At 38.2% G+C, this 18,997-nt stretch overlaps 1 protein-coding gene across 1 annotated transcript in view; it reads left to right on the top strand.

The window, feature by feature from the left end:
- ZRANB3 (zinc finger RANBP2-type containing 3) overlaps window positions 1-6,807 on the top strand; it is a 238,159-nt gene extending 231,352 nt beyond the window's left edge. Inside the window, exon 20 of the mRNA XM_074212007.1 lies at window positions 4,116-6,807. Coding sequence (XP_074068108.1) covers window positions 4,116-4,214 — 99 coding nt within the window. The 3' untranslated portion in view covers window positions 4,215-6,807. The remainder of the gene's footprint in view (window positions 1-4,115) is intronic.
- Window positions 6,808-18,997: the final 12,190 nt, after the last annotated feature.

Genomic DNA, 18,997 nt, shown 5'->3' with positions numbered 1-18,997 from the left:
TCATTCTCAGGATGCATGCAACAGTAAAGCTAACTTTGAGATCGATTTTCTGGTTCAGATCCTTCAAAACTGAAGCCCAGAAAAATGTAAGGGAGAGACACGGGGCTGGAGCTCACTCACCACTTCTTCATCCAGTACTCTTGCCCTCCCTGAGAGAGAAAATGCACCCTTTTTTTGTATGTTTGGGGGAACAAGGTCTCATTCCTGGCTCTTGTGATGATTCCTCCTCCTCTTCTCAGTAATTCCCTCTAATTGAGTTACAGATGGGCTCTCAGTAGAACCGTATCAACTCATTCAACCTGAGGATGAGCTAACATGTGACCGGTCTTCATCCTAGGTCAGCCCAAGTTGTGCACAAATAAACAGATCCCCAAAGATTCTCCAGTCTTCCCACAAATATGACAAGCTCTGCAACAAGTAGTCCAAACAGAAGAGGAAAAGAAAGGGGCAGGCACTAAATGGAGCTGAGCCAATCTCTCCAGAGAGATGTCAACATTCACAGTGATATCTAAGAAGACTCTCCTAGTAAATTGAGAGCACTGGTAGTTCTAAGAAACAGCAAGGTTTTATATTTGTACTTCTCTGAACTTCACAGCACCTGCATTAGCTTGGGAGGTTGAGGTGGGAGGAATTACAAGGCTTGTAAACATCTGTAGCTTTCTACACTAGATAGTATTCCTTAGAACTAAGCCCTAATAGATTTGACCAGGAACAATACTCAGGTGCCATTATTGGGAAAGTGCATTTGCCTCACGGATATGGTAGTATTGGAGAAACAAAGACCCTTGAGTTGGAAATGAGATCTGCTTACATCTGAGACCAAGAAAAATCCTGGGAATCTTGTCATTTTTATCATTATTTAAGTTTTTTATAAGGATCAATATACACATAGTATATTTCCATTAGTACAGATTTCAGAGCCAAGTTCAGTTCAAAAAATAGTAATAGAATACACTATATAGCACATTATGATTTTATACTTCCCATAGTAGTATTTCATATATATTAACTCATTTGCTAACTTTCCAACAACTCTTTGCAGTCCTCCCTGCTCCAACTTTATAACCAAAGGAAGAGAATGCCACTGAAATTCAACCAATCACTTAACTCTGTATTAAAGCTCTTATATTCCAGATCCTGTGCAAGGGGCTGGGATACAAGTCTAAAGAATAAAACAATCCCTACCCAGAAGGAACTAACATTCTAATGGAGAAAATAAGGAAATACAAATATCCTCATTGTAAAGTTGACCAGTACAGATATGTGCAAAGTAGTTTGGGAGAAAGAATCCATAGCAGTGTAGAGTAAGACTAGGTGAACAGAGATAAAAAGAAAATGCATTACAAGAATGGTGGATGGACAGTGTGGACAAAGAGACAGGAATGGAGTGCCGGAGGGAGGCACAGGCTGGATTGCAGACCTGAGTAATGTCCAGTGAGACTGAAAGGATAGGTTGCAGTCAGATTGTGAAGGACTTTAAAAGCTAACAGAGACATTTGTATCTTATCTAACTGGTAAAAGGAAACCACTCTGCAGTTGGTTGAGTGTGGAGTAGAAGAATCACATGGTCAGCTTTGCTTTTATCAACAAAATGTATAATGAAGAGTAGAGACTCAAGGCAGGGAAACCAATTAGGAACTATTGCAACAATCTAAGTGAGACATGATGAGGACTTGAACCAAGCTGATGTTTGTGTGTGAGTAGAAAGAAGGGGTTGAAGTAAGAATTAAAGGTAGAACTGGTATAATTTGGTACTGTGAGGTGAGAAAGAGTGAGGAGTCTAGGATAATTCCAAGATTATAATACTGGATGAATATTGATGCCTTTGACAGAAATAGGGACAAATTGGGGGGATAGAGGTGAAGAGCATGGTGGAGATACAAGTTCAGCTTTAACCATATTGGGTTTAAAAATATCTCTGGGTTGTCCAATTTGAAATGTCCAATGGGCAGTCGATGATATGGGACTACTGAAGGTCAAGAGAAATTGAAGGAAAAAAAAAATATATATATATATATGAGAGTCACCTGCAAAAAGATGATTGTTAAAATCTTGAGATCTGATGGGATAAATGAGGAAAATGGAGGAAAGGAGAAAAGATAAATGAGGCCAGAACTATGGGGAAAGGATCATGTTATGGGTAATGACTCAGGAAAGGCATTTGAGAAGCACCAGTCAGGTCAAAGGTAAACTGAGAGAGGGGCAACTAGGTGGCACAGTAGATAAAGCACGGGCCCTGGACTCAGGAGTTCAAATCTGGTCTCAGACACTTAATAATTACCTAGCTCTGTGGCCTTGGGCAAGCCACTTAACCCCATTTGCCTTGCAAAAAAGAAAAAAAGATAAACTGAGAGAGAGAGCAGTGTTACTAAGACCCAGAGAAGAGAGACCATCTGAAGAGATCATTGGTAAATTTGGAAAGAGAATGCTTTCAGTGGAACAATGCCATCAGAAGCCAGATGTCAAAGATGGAGAAGCAGCAGGTACAATTTTGTTTTTAGGAATTTTACTGAGAAAGGGAAGGAGGAGATGGTAGGGTCCAGTGAAGGTTTTTTGGTTTGTTTTTTTAGATGTGTCTGAAAGTAATAGGAAAGGGATCCATTGAAGGAACTAGAGAATAAAGGGGAGAGTGGGAGAGAAAGTAATTGAAGTTGCATTCCTGTGGAGGAGGTAAGAGGAGATAGCATCAAGAACACAATACTGTAAAGGGATTGTTGGCCTTAGCAAAGTCATATAGCTAAAATGTGACAGGCCTGGGATCAGGGCTTTGTGGGTGTGTGCTATTGTTAGTCTCCCTTAAAGAAATAGGGTTTTGGATGTTAAATTCAGTGAACAAAATAAGGTAGAATGATGTAAGATATTTGGCCATGCCTTTTTAAGAAAATCCTCAATCATCTACCCATCCATCAGAATTGTAGTTTAAAATAATACAAAGCTTCCTAGACTTGGATTCAGAAAACCTGAATTGAAGGATTAGGTGCATAAAAACATCTATAAAAACAACTAGGGAATAATAATTTGGACAGAGGCTTTTATTTGATTGTTTTTAAACTACCTTTTGGAGTAGCATACCAGTTTGTTTTTTTTTACCTACATTTAATATTAGGACCATAATCTTTTCTCTGTAGTTAATATGAATTTAAACCAGTTGTGTAGATTGTTAAAATAAATTTATTCCATGAACCATGAACCTATCCAGCAAGAGAAAAAAGTATTTGTGGTTGTGGGTTTGAAGAAGATGCTTCTCCTTTCCATTATTTCTCTTTTATTGAGTTTTCATGATAAATTTTATGTGTGAAGGAGTGATGAATTGAGCACAGTTTATCAAAAAAAAAAACAAACCCAATCTATTGAACTGATAATCAGGAAATCTGATTTCCTGTTGTAGTTATGCCACTAGCTAGTTGTACAAATGTGGGTTCAACAGTCTCTCTGTACTTAATATATAAAACCATAATCTATTAAAGCCCTCATATATAAAAGCAATCAAGCTGTTAACAAGATACTAGATCATCTCAAAAGGGTCCTTCTGGCATTGACGTTCTATGATTCTTTGACAATATCCTAAATTCTTCCCATTTTGTATCTGTTACTGGTTACTTTGTAAAGCAGAAGAAAATCCTTCATCCTGAACTCTGATAGAGATTCCATACTTCTGAAGATGCAACAAGGGCCACCACCATTGTGTCCTGGATGTTAATTCACACTGCTCCTATGATAACAGTAATTTATAAATGAATTATATGGAGACATCCATGGCCCCTCTTTTCTCCAGATGGAGGGAAACACTGAGTTTTTTTCCCACAATAAGTTACCTGCCACATCTGTTTCTTTCTCTGTCACACACACCCACACACACACACACACACACACACCACATATCCCCCAACCTCACTGAATTTGCTCTCAGTGTCTCTCATTTAGCTTCTTCTGTAGGATACAGTAGGAAAGGTACTAGGGACTGCAAACTACAACAATGCATTCTTGCAGACTGATGGATGACAGAACCCCAGTGGTTTTTGAGCCTGTTCAGATCTTGTTGAGTCACTTCTTTATTAAAAGAGTTAGGGCATGCTCTGATATACTTATATATGTATCTGTTTTTTAACTTTTAGAAAACAGCTAAACAAGCCAAAGAAAGAAGTCAAGTGAAAAGGAAATCGTTAGCTTCAAAGCATGGATCCGACATCACAAGATTTTTCATTAAGAAGTAAAATGCAAACTTGGAAAAGTCCAATCAAGAATTTTCAAGCTTTTCTCTGCCATCATGAACTGCCTTAGTGTTTCAGAAGGTTCACATCATCATGTCAAGGAGCCCTCCTACAGCTATTCTGCCCTAAGACTCTGGGCTGATGGCAGAAACAGCACTATCACAGAATCCTAAGTTCCTTTGATCTTGGTTTCATTCAGAATTGCTTCCTTGTTTCAGTGAGGTTTTTTAACCTGTCTTTTTCTATTAGATCTTAATTACTACATTACTCAGATTTTGTTAAAAAAAAATCTACTTGGTTACTTTTGAACAGGTGCTGGGATTGGTGTTGGCCTTGGAGAGTTCTGGCTATCAAACAGCTTGCCATCAAAAAATATCTCTTTGCTTATATCATGCTTATTCAAAAATCTTGGCTCAGTCATTAAAATTATGCTGAGTATTCAGGGAGCGATCCATATTTCCAAAATGTCTCCAGTTTGTTTTTGTTTTTTTCTTACAGTATGCGTTTTCTAATTTGGTTAGCTTGACTTATCAATAATTTGAAGATAAGCTAATATAAAATACCTTTATGGACAACTTGGTGTTTCCAGGCAAGGCTACTAATAAAGCTATTTCAAAATTGACTTTCCATTTAAAATGGAACACATACTTAAAGATTTCATTAGAGGGCGGCTAGGTGGCTTAGTGGATAAAGCACCGGCCCTAGAGTCAGGAGTACCTGGGTTCAAATCCGGTCTCAGACACTTAATAATTACCTAGCTGTGTGGCCTTGGGCAAGCCACTTAACCCTGCTTGCCTTGCAAAAATCTAAAAAAAAAATATTTCATTAGATTGGTTTCTGAAATGTCTAAAAGCAAAATTAAAATCATGGAAATATTCTTCAGCATCATTGGTAAGCTTTTCAATACGTCTTACTAGTTTAAAGTGTGATTAAACCAGTTGTCCAGCAGGAATCAATAGGATCATCTAAGAAATCAGAGCTACCTAAAGAACAACTTAAAAGGATTCATTTAACTGTATGGACCAATTTAAGATTTCCTAGTTTTTGTTGTCATTTTTTGTACTCTGCAAAATAAATATCCTTGATAAAAAGGTAGCACAGGATAATATTTCTTTATAGACTTGGTCAAGTAGTTCATAACTCATTCCCTGGTTTAGTTAAGTAGATTGTGTTTCTTCAGGCCCCCTCTCTTTTCTGAACAAGCTGTTGGCAGACTTCTACCTCCGCAGTTAACTCACTTCAAGGTTAATGTAGGATTTGGCATAGTTTATATTTCAGAAACACAAGAGGCTATAATCAGAACCCAGCATGCTTTACTTCCTGTATATTTCATAGCATGAAAGCAAGTTAGAATTTGGTAGCTATAGATCCCACCTGAGCAGTCACTTGCTCGGTGACTGCAAACTAAAACATTAATCATAAAGGGAAAGACATATGAATTTAGGAAGTAGAACAGATTGAGATGAAATAAGCCAAGAGCATCTTCCTTCATGCCAGGTTTCAAAAATGTTGACCATTCAAAAAGTTTTACAAGATTAAATGACATAAGTATGCATCAACCCTGCAAGAGTTAGAAGCCCATACTCTTCCTGTCATTTACAACTTCTCTTGAATGGTACCTTTTCCAGGTTGATGTATGTAATCCTTTCTAAAGCATATTGAAGTTAAATTTTTTGAGTCAGAAAAATAGATCTGTTATCAAAAGAGTCAGACTGAAGTTCTCTAAAGTTCTTTCTCAAGGGCCCTTGTTAAATGGAGCTTTCATCTAAGGAGATAAAAATGAGAGGTCTGGACCAAAGAGTAAGGAAGGTTGCCAATCTAAACAATGTAGTACTCCAAGAAAAATAATAATCCAGAGTGAGTTGCTATGATATATGAAATCCATAGTGAATGGAAATTGATGACTAAGAAAAATGGTTTCCCAAATCTGAAAAGATACAGGGAGGTTATTCAGTCTGAATTATCATCCCCAAAGAAAATCTAGTGATTGAATTGGGAATTTTCATGCTGGGAATGAATCGAAAATTTGCTATATTGTAGCCAACTATAATTATGTCCTTGAATGGAGGCTTTCCTTTCACATAGAACCTTGAAGGTAGAGCTCTTAAATATTTTTATTACTTTAGAATGAGGTTTATGTCACAGAGTCTCAACCAGGGCCAGATGAGAAAAATGAATACCAGATATCAGTGTATCTTTTCTTGAAGTAACCTATATCAGTGTATCTTTTCTTGAAGTAACCTGGTTCATGTTATTTTTAGTACCACAGCTCTCTAAAAAGATTTGGGTAACAAATGAAGATGCTGTGGCAGACACATTCATTTGGAATTGTTTTTTAAACTGACTCAACAATCATTGCAATTAAATGTGCATTTCTCAGGTCTTTCTATTAATATCATTCAACTTTTACCACTTTCCTCCAATAAATGTGGATGGCATGGATTTTTTTGTGCTTGTTTCATGTTAATAAATTGAATTTCCTCAGATCCTTGAGTGTCAGAGCTGTTCTCACATTATTGCCATTTTAAAAATAATTTCTTTAAAAATAAAAATTTAAAATCTTTTAAATCAAATGTCAAAGAAATCAGTGTTTTTATACAATTCTAAATAAAATTTTAGACTCCTGTTTACTAATAGGATATAGAATTCATGGATAGCAGACATCTGAATCTATGGAAAAAATCTCATTTTCCTTTGCATGTTATTAACCTCTCTCTCTGTGATGGGATTTTTTGCTTGTATATAGTAGCCATGTTCCTGTCACTTTAATATAATGTAAATTCTAAAACTTTGAAGACAACTAATCATTCTGCATTTGGACTTCACAGTTTCTCTCTGATTTCTCTGCAACCAGATTTTACCATAAGACTTTCAAAAACTCCAAATGCCAGTATTTGTATTTTAAAAGAAATAGGAATCAGTTTCATGTTAGGCTCAATTAAGGCCTTTCTTAAATGTTGGGAGGAAAATGAAGTCATCTGGTTTTTTGATTGATTGTCTCTGAGTTAGAAGGAACCAGAGTTTGTCACCTAGTCCAACTTTCTCCTCAGAGAAATATATATGAAATATATGAATGAATGTCTTCTGCAACATCCCCAGTAGGTCCTACTCTCTAAGCTCTACTTGAACACTTCTGATGAGAAGGAACTCACTTATCTAATTTTGATAAAACTTATCCAAAATCCATTATATTCACTTTTAGATCCTACTATTTAAGGACAGAAGGCAGCTAGGTGACTGAGAAGATAAATGTGCTAGTACTGGAGTCCAGAAGACTCATCTTCCTGAGTTCAAATCTGTTCTCAGATACTTAATAACTGTATGACCCTGGACAAGTCAATTAACTATGTTTGCCTCAATTTCCTCATTTGTAAAATGAGCTGGAGAAGGAAATGGCAAATCACCCCAGTATCTTTGCCAAGAAAAGCCCAAATGGGATCACAGAGTCAGACACAACTGAAATGACTGAATAAAGATTTAGTACAGTACCTGTAGCTAATACACTTCCACACCATAACTCAGCTTCAATCTCACTCTGCAGTCTTGCTCCACCTGGAGTATTACTCCAGATGCTGATATTCTCCTCAGGTGTTCTAGGGAATTTCTCATGGTTGTCATTCAGGGAGTGACCCACGGTGCTTCTGACTTTACAGAATGACATTATAACCCCATCCCTCATTTTTATTCCCCTTTCCCACCTTCCTTCCCCCCCCTTTTTTTGGAAAGGAGGGAGGGAGGGAGGAAGAAAAATATGAAAGTCAAAAACCTTATAAAAACAGATTATTGAAAACTATTTTTGCATGTAATTGAAAAAAAATTTTTTAAAACTATAAGCTTCTTGAAGACAGGCACTGCCCTTTCTTTGTATTCACAGCCCTGGTGCTTAGGGTAGTGACACGTAATAATGAAGGAATGTTTCTTGCCTTGCTTTGTTTAATGGTAATTCCTAATGATAGAGTTCAGTAATTCTTCTCTACTAGGTCTTGACATGTTTGTCATATTTTGACCGACTTTTATTGGTGCCTTTGGTTATTTAATGTCTACTAGATATCAGCAACCCTAAAGTAGATCAGTAAATGACATCACTGTTTGTCTCTAAGACAGATGTGCTGTGATAACAGAAATAATTAACATGAAACCTCCATCCATGATTCCATCTTCTTTCCTTACATCTGACCATGTTTTAGTCAGGGGTTCTTTCTTTTAGTACTAATGGATTTGGTGAAGACCAAAAGAGGAAAACATTTATGTTTAATTCAATACAGCTAAAAATTCAATGATTTGCAATTATAAAAAATAATTTCTTGACAAGTGAAAATTGATGTCATCATCTTGACCTTTTACTCTCTGGGTACAGTGTCATTTGTAGAGCATTCAGTGTCCTTAAAATTGAATATGGTAAAGTGGGAGCCAAGATGATAGCAAGAAGGCAGGATTTCCCTTGAACTCTTTCCCCCCCAAACTCCAAAAGTTGTCAAATTATGACTAGCCAAAGTTTAGAGGAACAGAACCCACAGAAAGACTGAGTGACAGGGTTGGAAAAAAGCTGTGGCCAAAGCACAGCCCAGGGATCACCAGGAGCAGCCTGAAGGGTTGGTAAGAGAACTCTGCTATACCAGAGTGCAGGAGCACTGGCCTCAGAACAGCCCTGTGGTGAGAACCTGCAGTGAGAATCAGGAAAGCCAGCCTGCAGCCCACAGACAGTAAGGGTGTAGGAGGAGATAGCAGAAATCTCTCTGCTCTCCCTGGAGTAGGACTGTTATTTGCCGGCAATCAGATCTAGGTTGTAGTTTGGGCTTCCATACTACCATAGCCAAGCATGGACCCTCCTCACAGCTCCAGGGCAGAGGGGAGCACCTGTGGACATCTACATATCAAAGTGCAGACAAGAGAGCATAAAACCTTGGAGGAATAAATGTTAAATGTCCCAGTGGGGTGTCCCAAAAAAAACCCCAAGCCTTGGAAGTGCTGTAAATTAATCTTGGGATGAGGAAATGAGCAAACAAAAGAAAAAGAAGAATCTGCCCTTTGGTCCCATGGAAGATTCAGAAGATGACAAAATCAAAGCTTCTGTATCCAAAGCCTCTAAGAGAAGTAGAAAGTGGACTCAGGGTATGGATGAGCTCAAAAAAGACTTTGAAAAGCAATTAAGGGAGATAGAGGAAAATTGAGAGGAGAAATGAGAGCAATGCAGATTGAAAATCAAATCAGCGGTTTGGTGAAAAAAATACAAAAAATGCTGAAGAAAATAATGTTAAAAACCAGTTTAGAACAAATGGAAAAGTAAAACAAAAGGCAAACAAGAAGAATGCCTTTAAAAGCAGAATTGACCAGCTGGAAAAGGAGATAAAAAAGTTCTCTGATGAAAATAACTCCTGTAAATGCAGAATGAAACTAAAGGAAGCTGATGAGTTTGTGAGAAATCAGGAAGAAATAAAAAAAACTTCCAAAAAAGTCAAAAATTAGAAGAAAATGTGAAATATCTCATTGGAAAAACAACTGACATCAAAAACAGATACAGAAGAAATCATTTAAAAATTATTGTGCTATCTTGAAAGTCATGACCAGGAAAAGAGTCTAAACTTCATTTTTCAAGGAATAATAAGGGGCAGCTAGGTGGCGCAATGAATAGAGCACCAGTCCTGGGATCAGGAGGACCTGAGTTCAAATTTGGCTTCAGACACTAATTACCTGTGTGACCTTGGATAAGTCACTTAATCCCATTGCTTGCAAAAACCTAAAAAAAATGGTCAAAACCAAAAGAAATAATTAGCAAAATTGTCCTGAGATCCTAGAAGCTGAGGGTAAAAGAGAAATTGAGAGAATTTACCAGTCATCTCCTGAAAGAGATCCCAAAAGAAAAAGTTCCAGGAATATCATAGCCAAATTCCAGAACTCTCAAATCAAAGAGAAAATACTAAAAGCTGCCAGAAACAAAGAACACAGCTACTGAGGCTCCATAGTCAGGATTACACAGGATCTGGCAGCATCTACATTAAGGGCTCGTAGGGATTGGAATATGATATTCCAGAAGGCAAAAGATCTTGGTTTACAACCGAGAATCAACTGCCCAGCAAAACTGAACATTCTCGTAGGGGCGGCTAGGTGGTGCAATGGATAAAGCACCAGCCCTGGAGTCAGGAGTACCTGGGTTCAAATCCGGTCTCAGACATTTAATAATTACCTAGCTGTGTGGCCTTGGGCAAGCCACTTAACCCCATTTTCCTTGCAAAAACTGAACATCCTTTTCCAGGGGAAAAGATGGACTTTCAATGAAACGGGACTTTCAAACTTTCCTATTGAAACAACCAGAGCTGAACAGAAAGTTTGAGCTCCAAGTACAAGACTCTGGTGATCCATAGAGGAGGTGGATGAGAAGAACTAACTGGGGGGAACTTAATGATGTTGAACTGTTTGTATTCCTGCATGGGAAGAAGATATTGATAACTCATATGAACTTTCTCATTTATAAGAGCTGTTAGAAGGAACATATATAGACAGGGCACAGGAAGGAGCGGAATAAAATGGTATGTATAGTAAAAAGATGGAGTCAATGGGTGATAAAGGGTAGTACTGGGAGAAAGAGAAAGAAGGGGCTAAGATATTTCACATAAAAGTCAAGAAAAGCCTTTTTCAATGAAGTGGAATGGGGGAAGGCAAGGGGGGGATGAGTGAGCCTTCATTCTCATCAGAAATGGCTCAGAGGAAATAACATAGATACTTAAAAGGGTATAGAAATCTATCTCTCCCTAGAGAAAAATGAGAAGAAGGGGATGGGATAAAGGGGAATGGTGGGGGGGGGATAGGTGATAGAAGAGAGGGAAGATTGCAGGAGAGGGTACTCAGATACAACACACTTTTGGACAGGGCCAGGATGAAAGGAGGGAAAGAGAGAGAGTAAATGAGAGTGGGGAGGAATAGAGTGGAGGGAAATACAGCTAGTAATAGCAACTGAGGGAGAAATATCAAAGCAACTTCTCTGGTTGATTTATGATCAAGAAACCAACACCCCAGAGACAGAGCCGTTGGAATCTAAACACAGACAAGTATTTTTTTTCTCTCTCTCACTATTCTTGAAGTTTCTCATCTTCTTTTTTTTGGGGGGGATATGTTTATTCTTGAAACAAAATAAAAAATTTTTAAATGAATATAGCAGCTTACATTTATTATTAATAATAGCTGACATCAAGCATATTGACATTTGCAATATCTTACCTGTAAAACATTTTGACATTTGATCCTGAGACAGATCATTTTTTTTGGATCAGCCCTGTGATTTGGATGCTATCAGCAACTCTTGTGAAAAAACTGCCTCCCTCGATGCAGACTGGTGCCAGTGGGAGGAGGGGGACCAGAGCTAGGATGGGAGGTTGCAGGGGCAGACTGTGGCTGAGACCCAGCATGGAAGGACACTGGCTGCCACACCAGGGTCATGTCACCAGTGTGTATCAAAGGCAGGACTTGGACCCAGGAATTCTAGGCTCCTTGGAAAACTTGCTTTCTTTTTTAACTGAATTTTCATTTATGACTTTTATTTTTGCATCACTTTCATCTCCCAATATATTTCTCCCTTGCCCCATCCTAGAAAAACAGAAGAAATAAAGGGGGGAAAAACAGTTCAGCAAAACCAACCAATCTATTTTTTTAAATTATTTAAGGCAATGCAGTTAAATGGCTTGTCCAAGGTCACATAACTAGACAATTAAGTGTCTGAGGCCAAAGTGAACTCAGGTGGTTCTGACTCCAGCACCATACTCTATCCAACCAATCCTTTTTTAAGTCTGACATTTTTAGTGTTTCATGCCCCAAACCCCTCTCCCTCCTTCAAGCTTAGTCATCATAGTCTCAACATTCTTTACATTTATAGCATAGTAGTAGCCATTGTACATGTTGTTTTCTTGCCCATTTGGTGAACATCTTAATTGTTTCCAGTTCCTTACTAATGCAAAATGTATCTCTATATATTCTGGTATTTATGGGGCTTTGTTTTTCTCTCTCACCTACTTGGGGTAATGAGGCTTACCTTTTATCTACTGTTTCTTGTTATTTATGCCCCTTTTACAGAGAAAGAGAAGCTCAGGAGGAGGATCATCTTGCCAATAAATGACAGCTACAGGATTCCAATCCAGGCTTCCTTCCACCCTGGGTCCAGGCATAAGGCAGGAATGCAGTTTCAAAAAATTTAGAAATTGATTGAAATAACTGTCTAAAGAACGCATGCCACTTTGAGTGTTTGCCTGTTTGACTAGATTGTCGGGACAAAAACCTCAGAGGCAAATGGAATACTTGAAAAGAGGCCAAAGTTGAAGAACCTTTTCCTAGACCAGGCCCAGCAGGGTTATCCCACTCTGCTGGTGAGGACCCTGCTGCTTCCACCGAGAATAATGGGCCTGACAAGGCCCCATTTTGCAGCCCCTGAAGAACTACTGGTACATTGATGGGGATTCCTGGTGTGAAGGGAGATACACAAAGAAAAACTATTTTTATTATAGCTGATTGAGGAAGTCCTTGTGCTATTTTGGAGTGGACAACCTAAGCTGTCTATTCTTGTTATTAGAAATAATCAAAAATGTATTTAACATTCATTTTGTTTTTCTTTATTCTTTTGACAATGTTTTGAGTACCTACTATATAAATATCTGTTTAAAGAAGCTTTTTCAAGATATTGTCTCCCTTAAGAATCTTTTAATTATCAATTCAGTTATTATCTCACATTACTTTGCATTAATTATTTTTAATTATTAATACTATTATTAATAAGCTACTACCTATCTCATGGCCTGTAGGCTATCCTGTTTCTAATACCTCCCTCACTTTCTTTTTGCTTACTTGTTTGCTTTTTATTGAAATTTTATTTTATTTTTTCAGTTACATACTAGGGTTATTTTTCAGCATTTATCTATTTGCAAATTTATGAGTTATACATTTGCATTTAACATATTTACATATTAGCTATTTTGTGTAAGAGGAATTACAATTAAGGAGAAAGAAAGAAAACCATGAGATAGAAAGGAAAAATAGACATTTTTAAAAAAGTAAACATAGTATGCATTCAGATTCCATGATTTTTCCCCCTCTGGATGTGGATGACATTGTCCATGGCAGTACTCTCAGAGTTGTCCTAGCTGTCTGACCTGCTGAGAGCAGCTGCTTCCATCAGGATTGATCATCTCACAATGTTGTTGTTAATGTGTACATTGTTCTCTTGGCTCTATTCCCTTCACTTAGTATCAGTTCCTATAATTCTTTCTGTGCTTCTCTAAAGACCAACCATTCATTGTTTCTTACAGAACAGCACTCCATAACATTCATGTATCATAATTTCTTTAACCATTCCCCAACTGATGAACATCCCCTTGATTTCTAATTCTTTGCCACTACAAAAAGAACTGCTATGAATATTTTTTGAATATGTGGGTCTTTTTCCATTTTTTAGATTTTGGGGGATATTAAGTCCAGTATTGGAATTGCTGGGTCAAAGGGAATGAACAGTTTATTGCTCTTTGGGCATAGTTCCAAATTGCTCTTCAGAAAGGTTGGATCTGTTCACAATTCCACCAGCAATGCATCAATGTCTCAATCCTTCCAGCCTCTCCAACATCGATCATCTTCCCTTTTAGTTATCTTAGTAGTTCTGATAGGAGTAAGGTGGAACTTCATGTCTTTGAAGAAGAGGACTATGGGGGTGACCAGGTGACACAGTGGATAAAGCACCAGCCCTGGAGTCAGGAGTACCTGACTTCAAATCCAGTCTCGGACCCTTAATAATTACCTAACTGTGTGTCCTTGGGCAAGCCACTTAACCCCATTGCCTTGAAAAAAGAAAGAAGAGGACTATGGACAAATTGTAATAAGTCTACCTGGGTGAGAAAGGAGGTAGAAGAAATGTAAGCTTTATTATATCTCTCACCTGCTTTTCTTGGAAGGGCAGGCCTAGCTCAATAGGGTCCCCTAGGCAGCATCAGATCACAGGGGTCTCGGGGTACAAAAATACCTCAGTGAATGCAATGTCACAGAGAATATGATGGAATGATATTAGAAGCAATCCCCACCCCCCATGTCATATTTATAAAATCAAAAGGCAAGGAGAGCAAAGTACTTTTTCCCTTACCAATGGAAAAATAAATACACATCTTCCCTCCTTCTCTGACAGAAATGTTCTGTCCTGGAAATTTATAAAGAAGCTTCAGTTATATTTCCCCATCCCCTTTTCTCTTGTCACATGTACACATATTCATTTGGCAGAAGTTGTTGCTAGGCAAGAAAATCCTCTTCTCTAGTTAAGCAGCTGTCTTTCAGACTTGTTCCAGGCAAAAATTGTGGAAAATGGAAGCTGAGACTTATTTCTTTTTTGTTAATTGCTTCATTCAGCATTGCCCTTGTCTCTGTTCTAGCTCTCCCCTGGCTTTGGAAGGTAATGCTTTCATTGCCATGAGTCTAACAGAAGCTTGTAGACACCTAAACTGTTAAGAGGCTCACCCCTGTGGGGAAGCTAAAAGGAAAGTGTTTGATACAGCGCCAGGGAGAAAAACAAAGAACAAACCATCAATTCAGCTATTTCTCTGCAAGTGTGGCTTGTGCTATTCATTGTGTTCAACCAGTTTGCAGCCTGCGCTGCCCCATTTAGCTACAGGTAGCGGCTGCCAGTCAAGCAATGAGATCACTCGCTAAGGAGTAAATAGGAGACAGCCTACACCCCGACCCTGGCCATCATTTTAACGTTATTTTCATTACAAACAATTATCTTGGCTCTGGTTGTGTGAGTTGTCCTGGAAAAAGACTGAACCAAGTCATATAGATGGTTTCTTTTCCTGAGAAGGGTGGGGGAGAAGACATTTAGAGCCATTCCAGAGTAGACCAGGCTGCTTCAAGGTGTTGGCACTCTCCTGGTGTCTACTAGAGGACCAAGCAAGGGCCAGATGACCCCTTGTCTGATATATTGGAATGGTTATTCCTTTTGCTTGTTGGTTGAATTAAATGACTACCAAAGACCCTTCCCCTTCAAAGTTCTGTAATTCTGTGATTTAATCATTCCCCCCAAAATATCATAAACATAGAAAATTATAAGATGACCTACCAAAAAGGTCTTTATTTTACATACTTCCTTTTAATGCGAGTCATAAAATTGTTTGTAACTTTCTCTGTCAATTAATTAAAGATTACAGAATTTTGCCAGTTTATTTGAGCTGAAGATTCCAATGAAAATCCATTGCAAGATCTTACCTTCATGCTGAAATTATGAAATTGGAGCCAAGTTGACCACTACCCTATGGCTGAGCTGGCTTGCAGTATTGCTTTAGAATTTGAGCTCTCTGCTGGGTTTTCTTATTAGAGTGATTTTTCACAGAAGCATGATAAAAATAATCTAAAGCAGCCAGAATGAATCATAAACATTGCCTACCCTTCTGAGTGAAGCACGTTCCATTAACTCTGAGGGTCAGTTCCCTCTTTCCTTTAAGGTCAGTAAAAATCTAAGCTTAAGAATTCCAGACTGAGGCTACTGAGATCATCTGAATAGGAAAAATTCCTGTTCCTTTGCCTAAGACAATCCTGAGTGTGAACCATCCTCATTTAGAGGCCAGGGCATATTATAACTGACTTCCAGAAGGTCTAGAAGAAAAAGGATTGAAAGTTCTTGGCAGGTTGGGGAAAGTACTGAAATCTCTTTATTTAAGATAATTTATTGCCTACCTGAAGTTTTTATTTTCCTTGCTATTTAAAAACCCAATTTGATATATTCACTTGGACTTACAAAGCTCTTTGTTAACAAAAGGACTACCTTAAATCCTTCATTGTGAAAGAAATGTTTTCCCTTTTCAAGAGTGTCTTCTGACTTATACAGAAATCCATAAATTATTTTTTTCATTGAGGAGGTTGCTGATTAATTCCTTTATTCTGCTAATCCATGATAGCTTTTAAGGTAGCTTTACATAGAAATTCCAAAAAAATCAGTATCATCATATAATATTTTAAAAATCTCTATGCTGTGTTGTGGAGTTTCCACCAGTCAGACTGCAAGGAAAACTGACTCAGGCTCTGTTCTTTGAGTGTTGGCAGGGTTAAATGAATGGGGTAAATGAATAAAGTGGACCAACAGAAGTAAGCAGACATAGAGTATATGATGGAATGAAATGAATGTGCTAATAAAAGCTGACAATAATGCTTTAATGCTATAAATGTTATAATGTTTAATGCTTTAATGTTATAAAGTGCTTTCTATGGATTATCTCAATTGATACCTTTAATAGCCCTGAGAGGTAGATACCCAATTTTACATTTAAGAACATTGTGACTCAAAGAAAGTTTACATGGCTTGCCCAGAATCAGAACTAAGTGGATCTGGAAGGCAGGATTTGAATTCAGGTTCTTTCCTTACTACAAGGCTAGCACTGCTAAGGTAAAGGAGATAAAAAGATGAGGCAACTGAGCTCCCTCATTTCAAATCAATAATATTTAAAGAAGTCTATGTTGCCCCATCCCCCTTGCCTTCTGGCTAGCAGGCTCTCTAACCAAGGCATAGTAATGAAGAGACAATGATAGATAGACTGAAAGAGAGTCATCCTCCATCACCCCAGGTGTCTAATCCTTTGCCAGATCTAGTTAATTCTCAACATCTCATGGACAACCAGCCCCTTCTCCACTCATAAACACAAACTTCATACTCTGCCCCTAATTCCTCTCTTTTTCTGGCACCACCATCCTTCTAGTTACCTTGGAATCATTTTTTTCGCTTTGCCTTCTTCCTCTTCTCATCCCACACATCTAATCATTTGCCAACTCCTATAGATTCTCTTTCATTTCTTTTCCATTTCCCCTCCGACTACCCTAATTAGGGCACGCATTGCCAAAACTAGCTTAGTGTTTGGGAGGCTCTGAAGGAAAGTGTGGGAGAGCAGAGATATTAGGCTGCCTACCAAACTGAAAAATCTGCAGAGCTGTTGTGCTGACCTTATTGTTGTGTGCCTGTCTACCAGCACAATGCCAGGAAACTGAATCATTTCTGGGTTTTTTTTAATTTATTAGGGTTTTTTTTTACAAGGCAATGGGGTTAAGTGACTTGCCCCAAAGTCACACAGCTAGGTAATTATTAAATGTCTGAGGTCACATTTGAACTCAGGTCCTCCTGATTCTAGGGCCAGTGCTGTATCCACTGCGCCACCTAGCTGCCCCTAAAATGATCATTTCTATTTGAATTTTTAGGAGGATTCTGAAAGTCACATGAAAAAATTAGATACTTTCTCAACCTGAATTAGTAGGGCTATTTGATTTGACCACAGAGAGTCCACCTTGGATGGGCTGGCCACATATCCCGGATGCCAAATGTAATTTGCCTAAAAGACTATTATACAGAGAACTCACACAGCACAAGCACTACCATGATAGAAGAAACAACAAGGTCACCATCAAGGTCTCTCTGAAGAACTTTGGAATTAATTCTGAGACATGGGAAACTCTAGCACAGGACTGCCCAGCATGGCATACCCACTTCAAAGAACACATTGTTCTCTTTAAGCAAAGCAGAATGGCAAGAACTCAAAAGAAACTTGAGATGTCCACATTTAGAGATATTTCCATTCCAGATGTTCACATGAATTTTGTATGCCTGTCCTGTGGTAGCACCTTCCAAGCTCATATTGATGGTCAACCACTATTGGAAGCAACATATCTTGACTTCAACATAGTAATGTCATTTTAGTTCTCTTCAAAAATAAAGGACAACTATCAATACCAAATCTATGGTATAATCTCCTAATCTATCTCACTTTCTCCTGACTATTCTCTCTGCAATCCCTTTCAAATTGGAAACTCAATAAATTTTCTCCATGAATCATACCAGTTATTCATTTCATCTACTCTTCAGTTTTCAGAGTAGATGTCTAGCTATATCTGATATACCTAAGAGTATATGCAAAGGGGCTTCCCATGAAGAGTGAAGGCTTTTTAGAGTTCGCTGATGTCTCAAAGCCGCATTCCTATTCTGTTGACATTTTCATAAGGGGATGTATGCTGTTTGCTGTATCCTCATTGAGGATTTTTTCTACACTATGGTTAAGTCAACCTTTTGTCAACTGTTAAATAAAAGGCAAATATATCATTTCATTCTAATATCAGCTCCACTACAGTAGTTGAGTGGAAACCAAAATCTGGATGATCACTTGTAAGGATATTGCCGAGGGAATTTCTGCTTCTGAGGTTCATTGCCTAATACACAGAAAGCCCTTAATAAATGCTGTTTCATTCATTCAATCACTTTAGAATGACTTCTAAGGGCTTAAGAAAAGGTTACTTTCCTTTAAAACTGCCTTCCTCAAATTACAGTGTTCTTCTAGGACTTAGGTCTGCACCATCTACTGAAGAAATCTTTTCCTGGTCCTTCACCTCCTCCCCACCCACAGGCTACTAGGGCCTTGCCTTCCAAGAAGCCCTTGTATATACAAAGTAAGATCCCTGAAAGCAAAAACTGTTTATCTTTGTATTTGTATTTTTAACACAGCATAAGAGATATTTCAGTCTTGTCCAACTCTCCATGACCCCATTTGGGGTTATCTTGGCAATGATACTAGAATAGTTTGCTCTTTCCTTCTCCAGTTCATTTTATAGACTAGGTTTAGTGATTTATGCAGGGTCACACAGCTAGTAGATGTCTGAGGCCAGATTTTGAACAAAGGAAGCTGAGTCTTTGAGACATCAAGGTTAGCACTCCATCCACTGTGCCACCTAACTGCCCTTCTCAAAGCATTTGGGAAAAAAGGAAATTAAAAGTGGTCCCAGAATTCTGACTCAGC

The sequence above is a fragment of the Macrotis lagotis genome, chromosome 1, assembly GCF_037893015.1.
Source record: "Macrotis lagotis isolate mMagLag1 chromosome 1, bilby.v1.9.chrom.fasta, whole genome shotgun sequence".
Classification (NCBI taxonomy): domain Eukaryota; kingdom Metazoa; phylum Chordata; class Mammalia; order Peramelemorphia; family Peramelidae; genus Macrotis; species Macrotis lagotis.
Note: the sequence above shows the minus strand (reverse complement) of the source record. Positions and strands in the feature narration are given on the sequence as shown.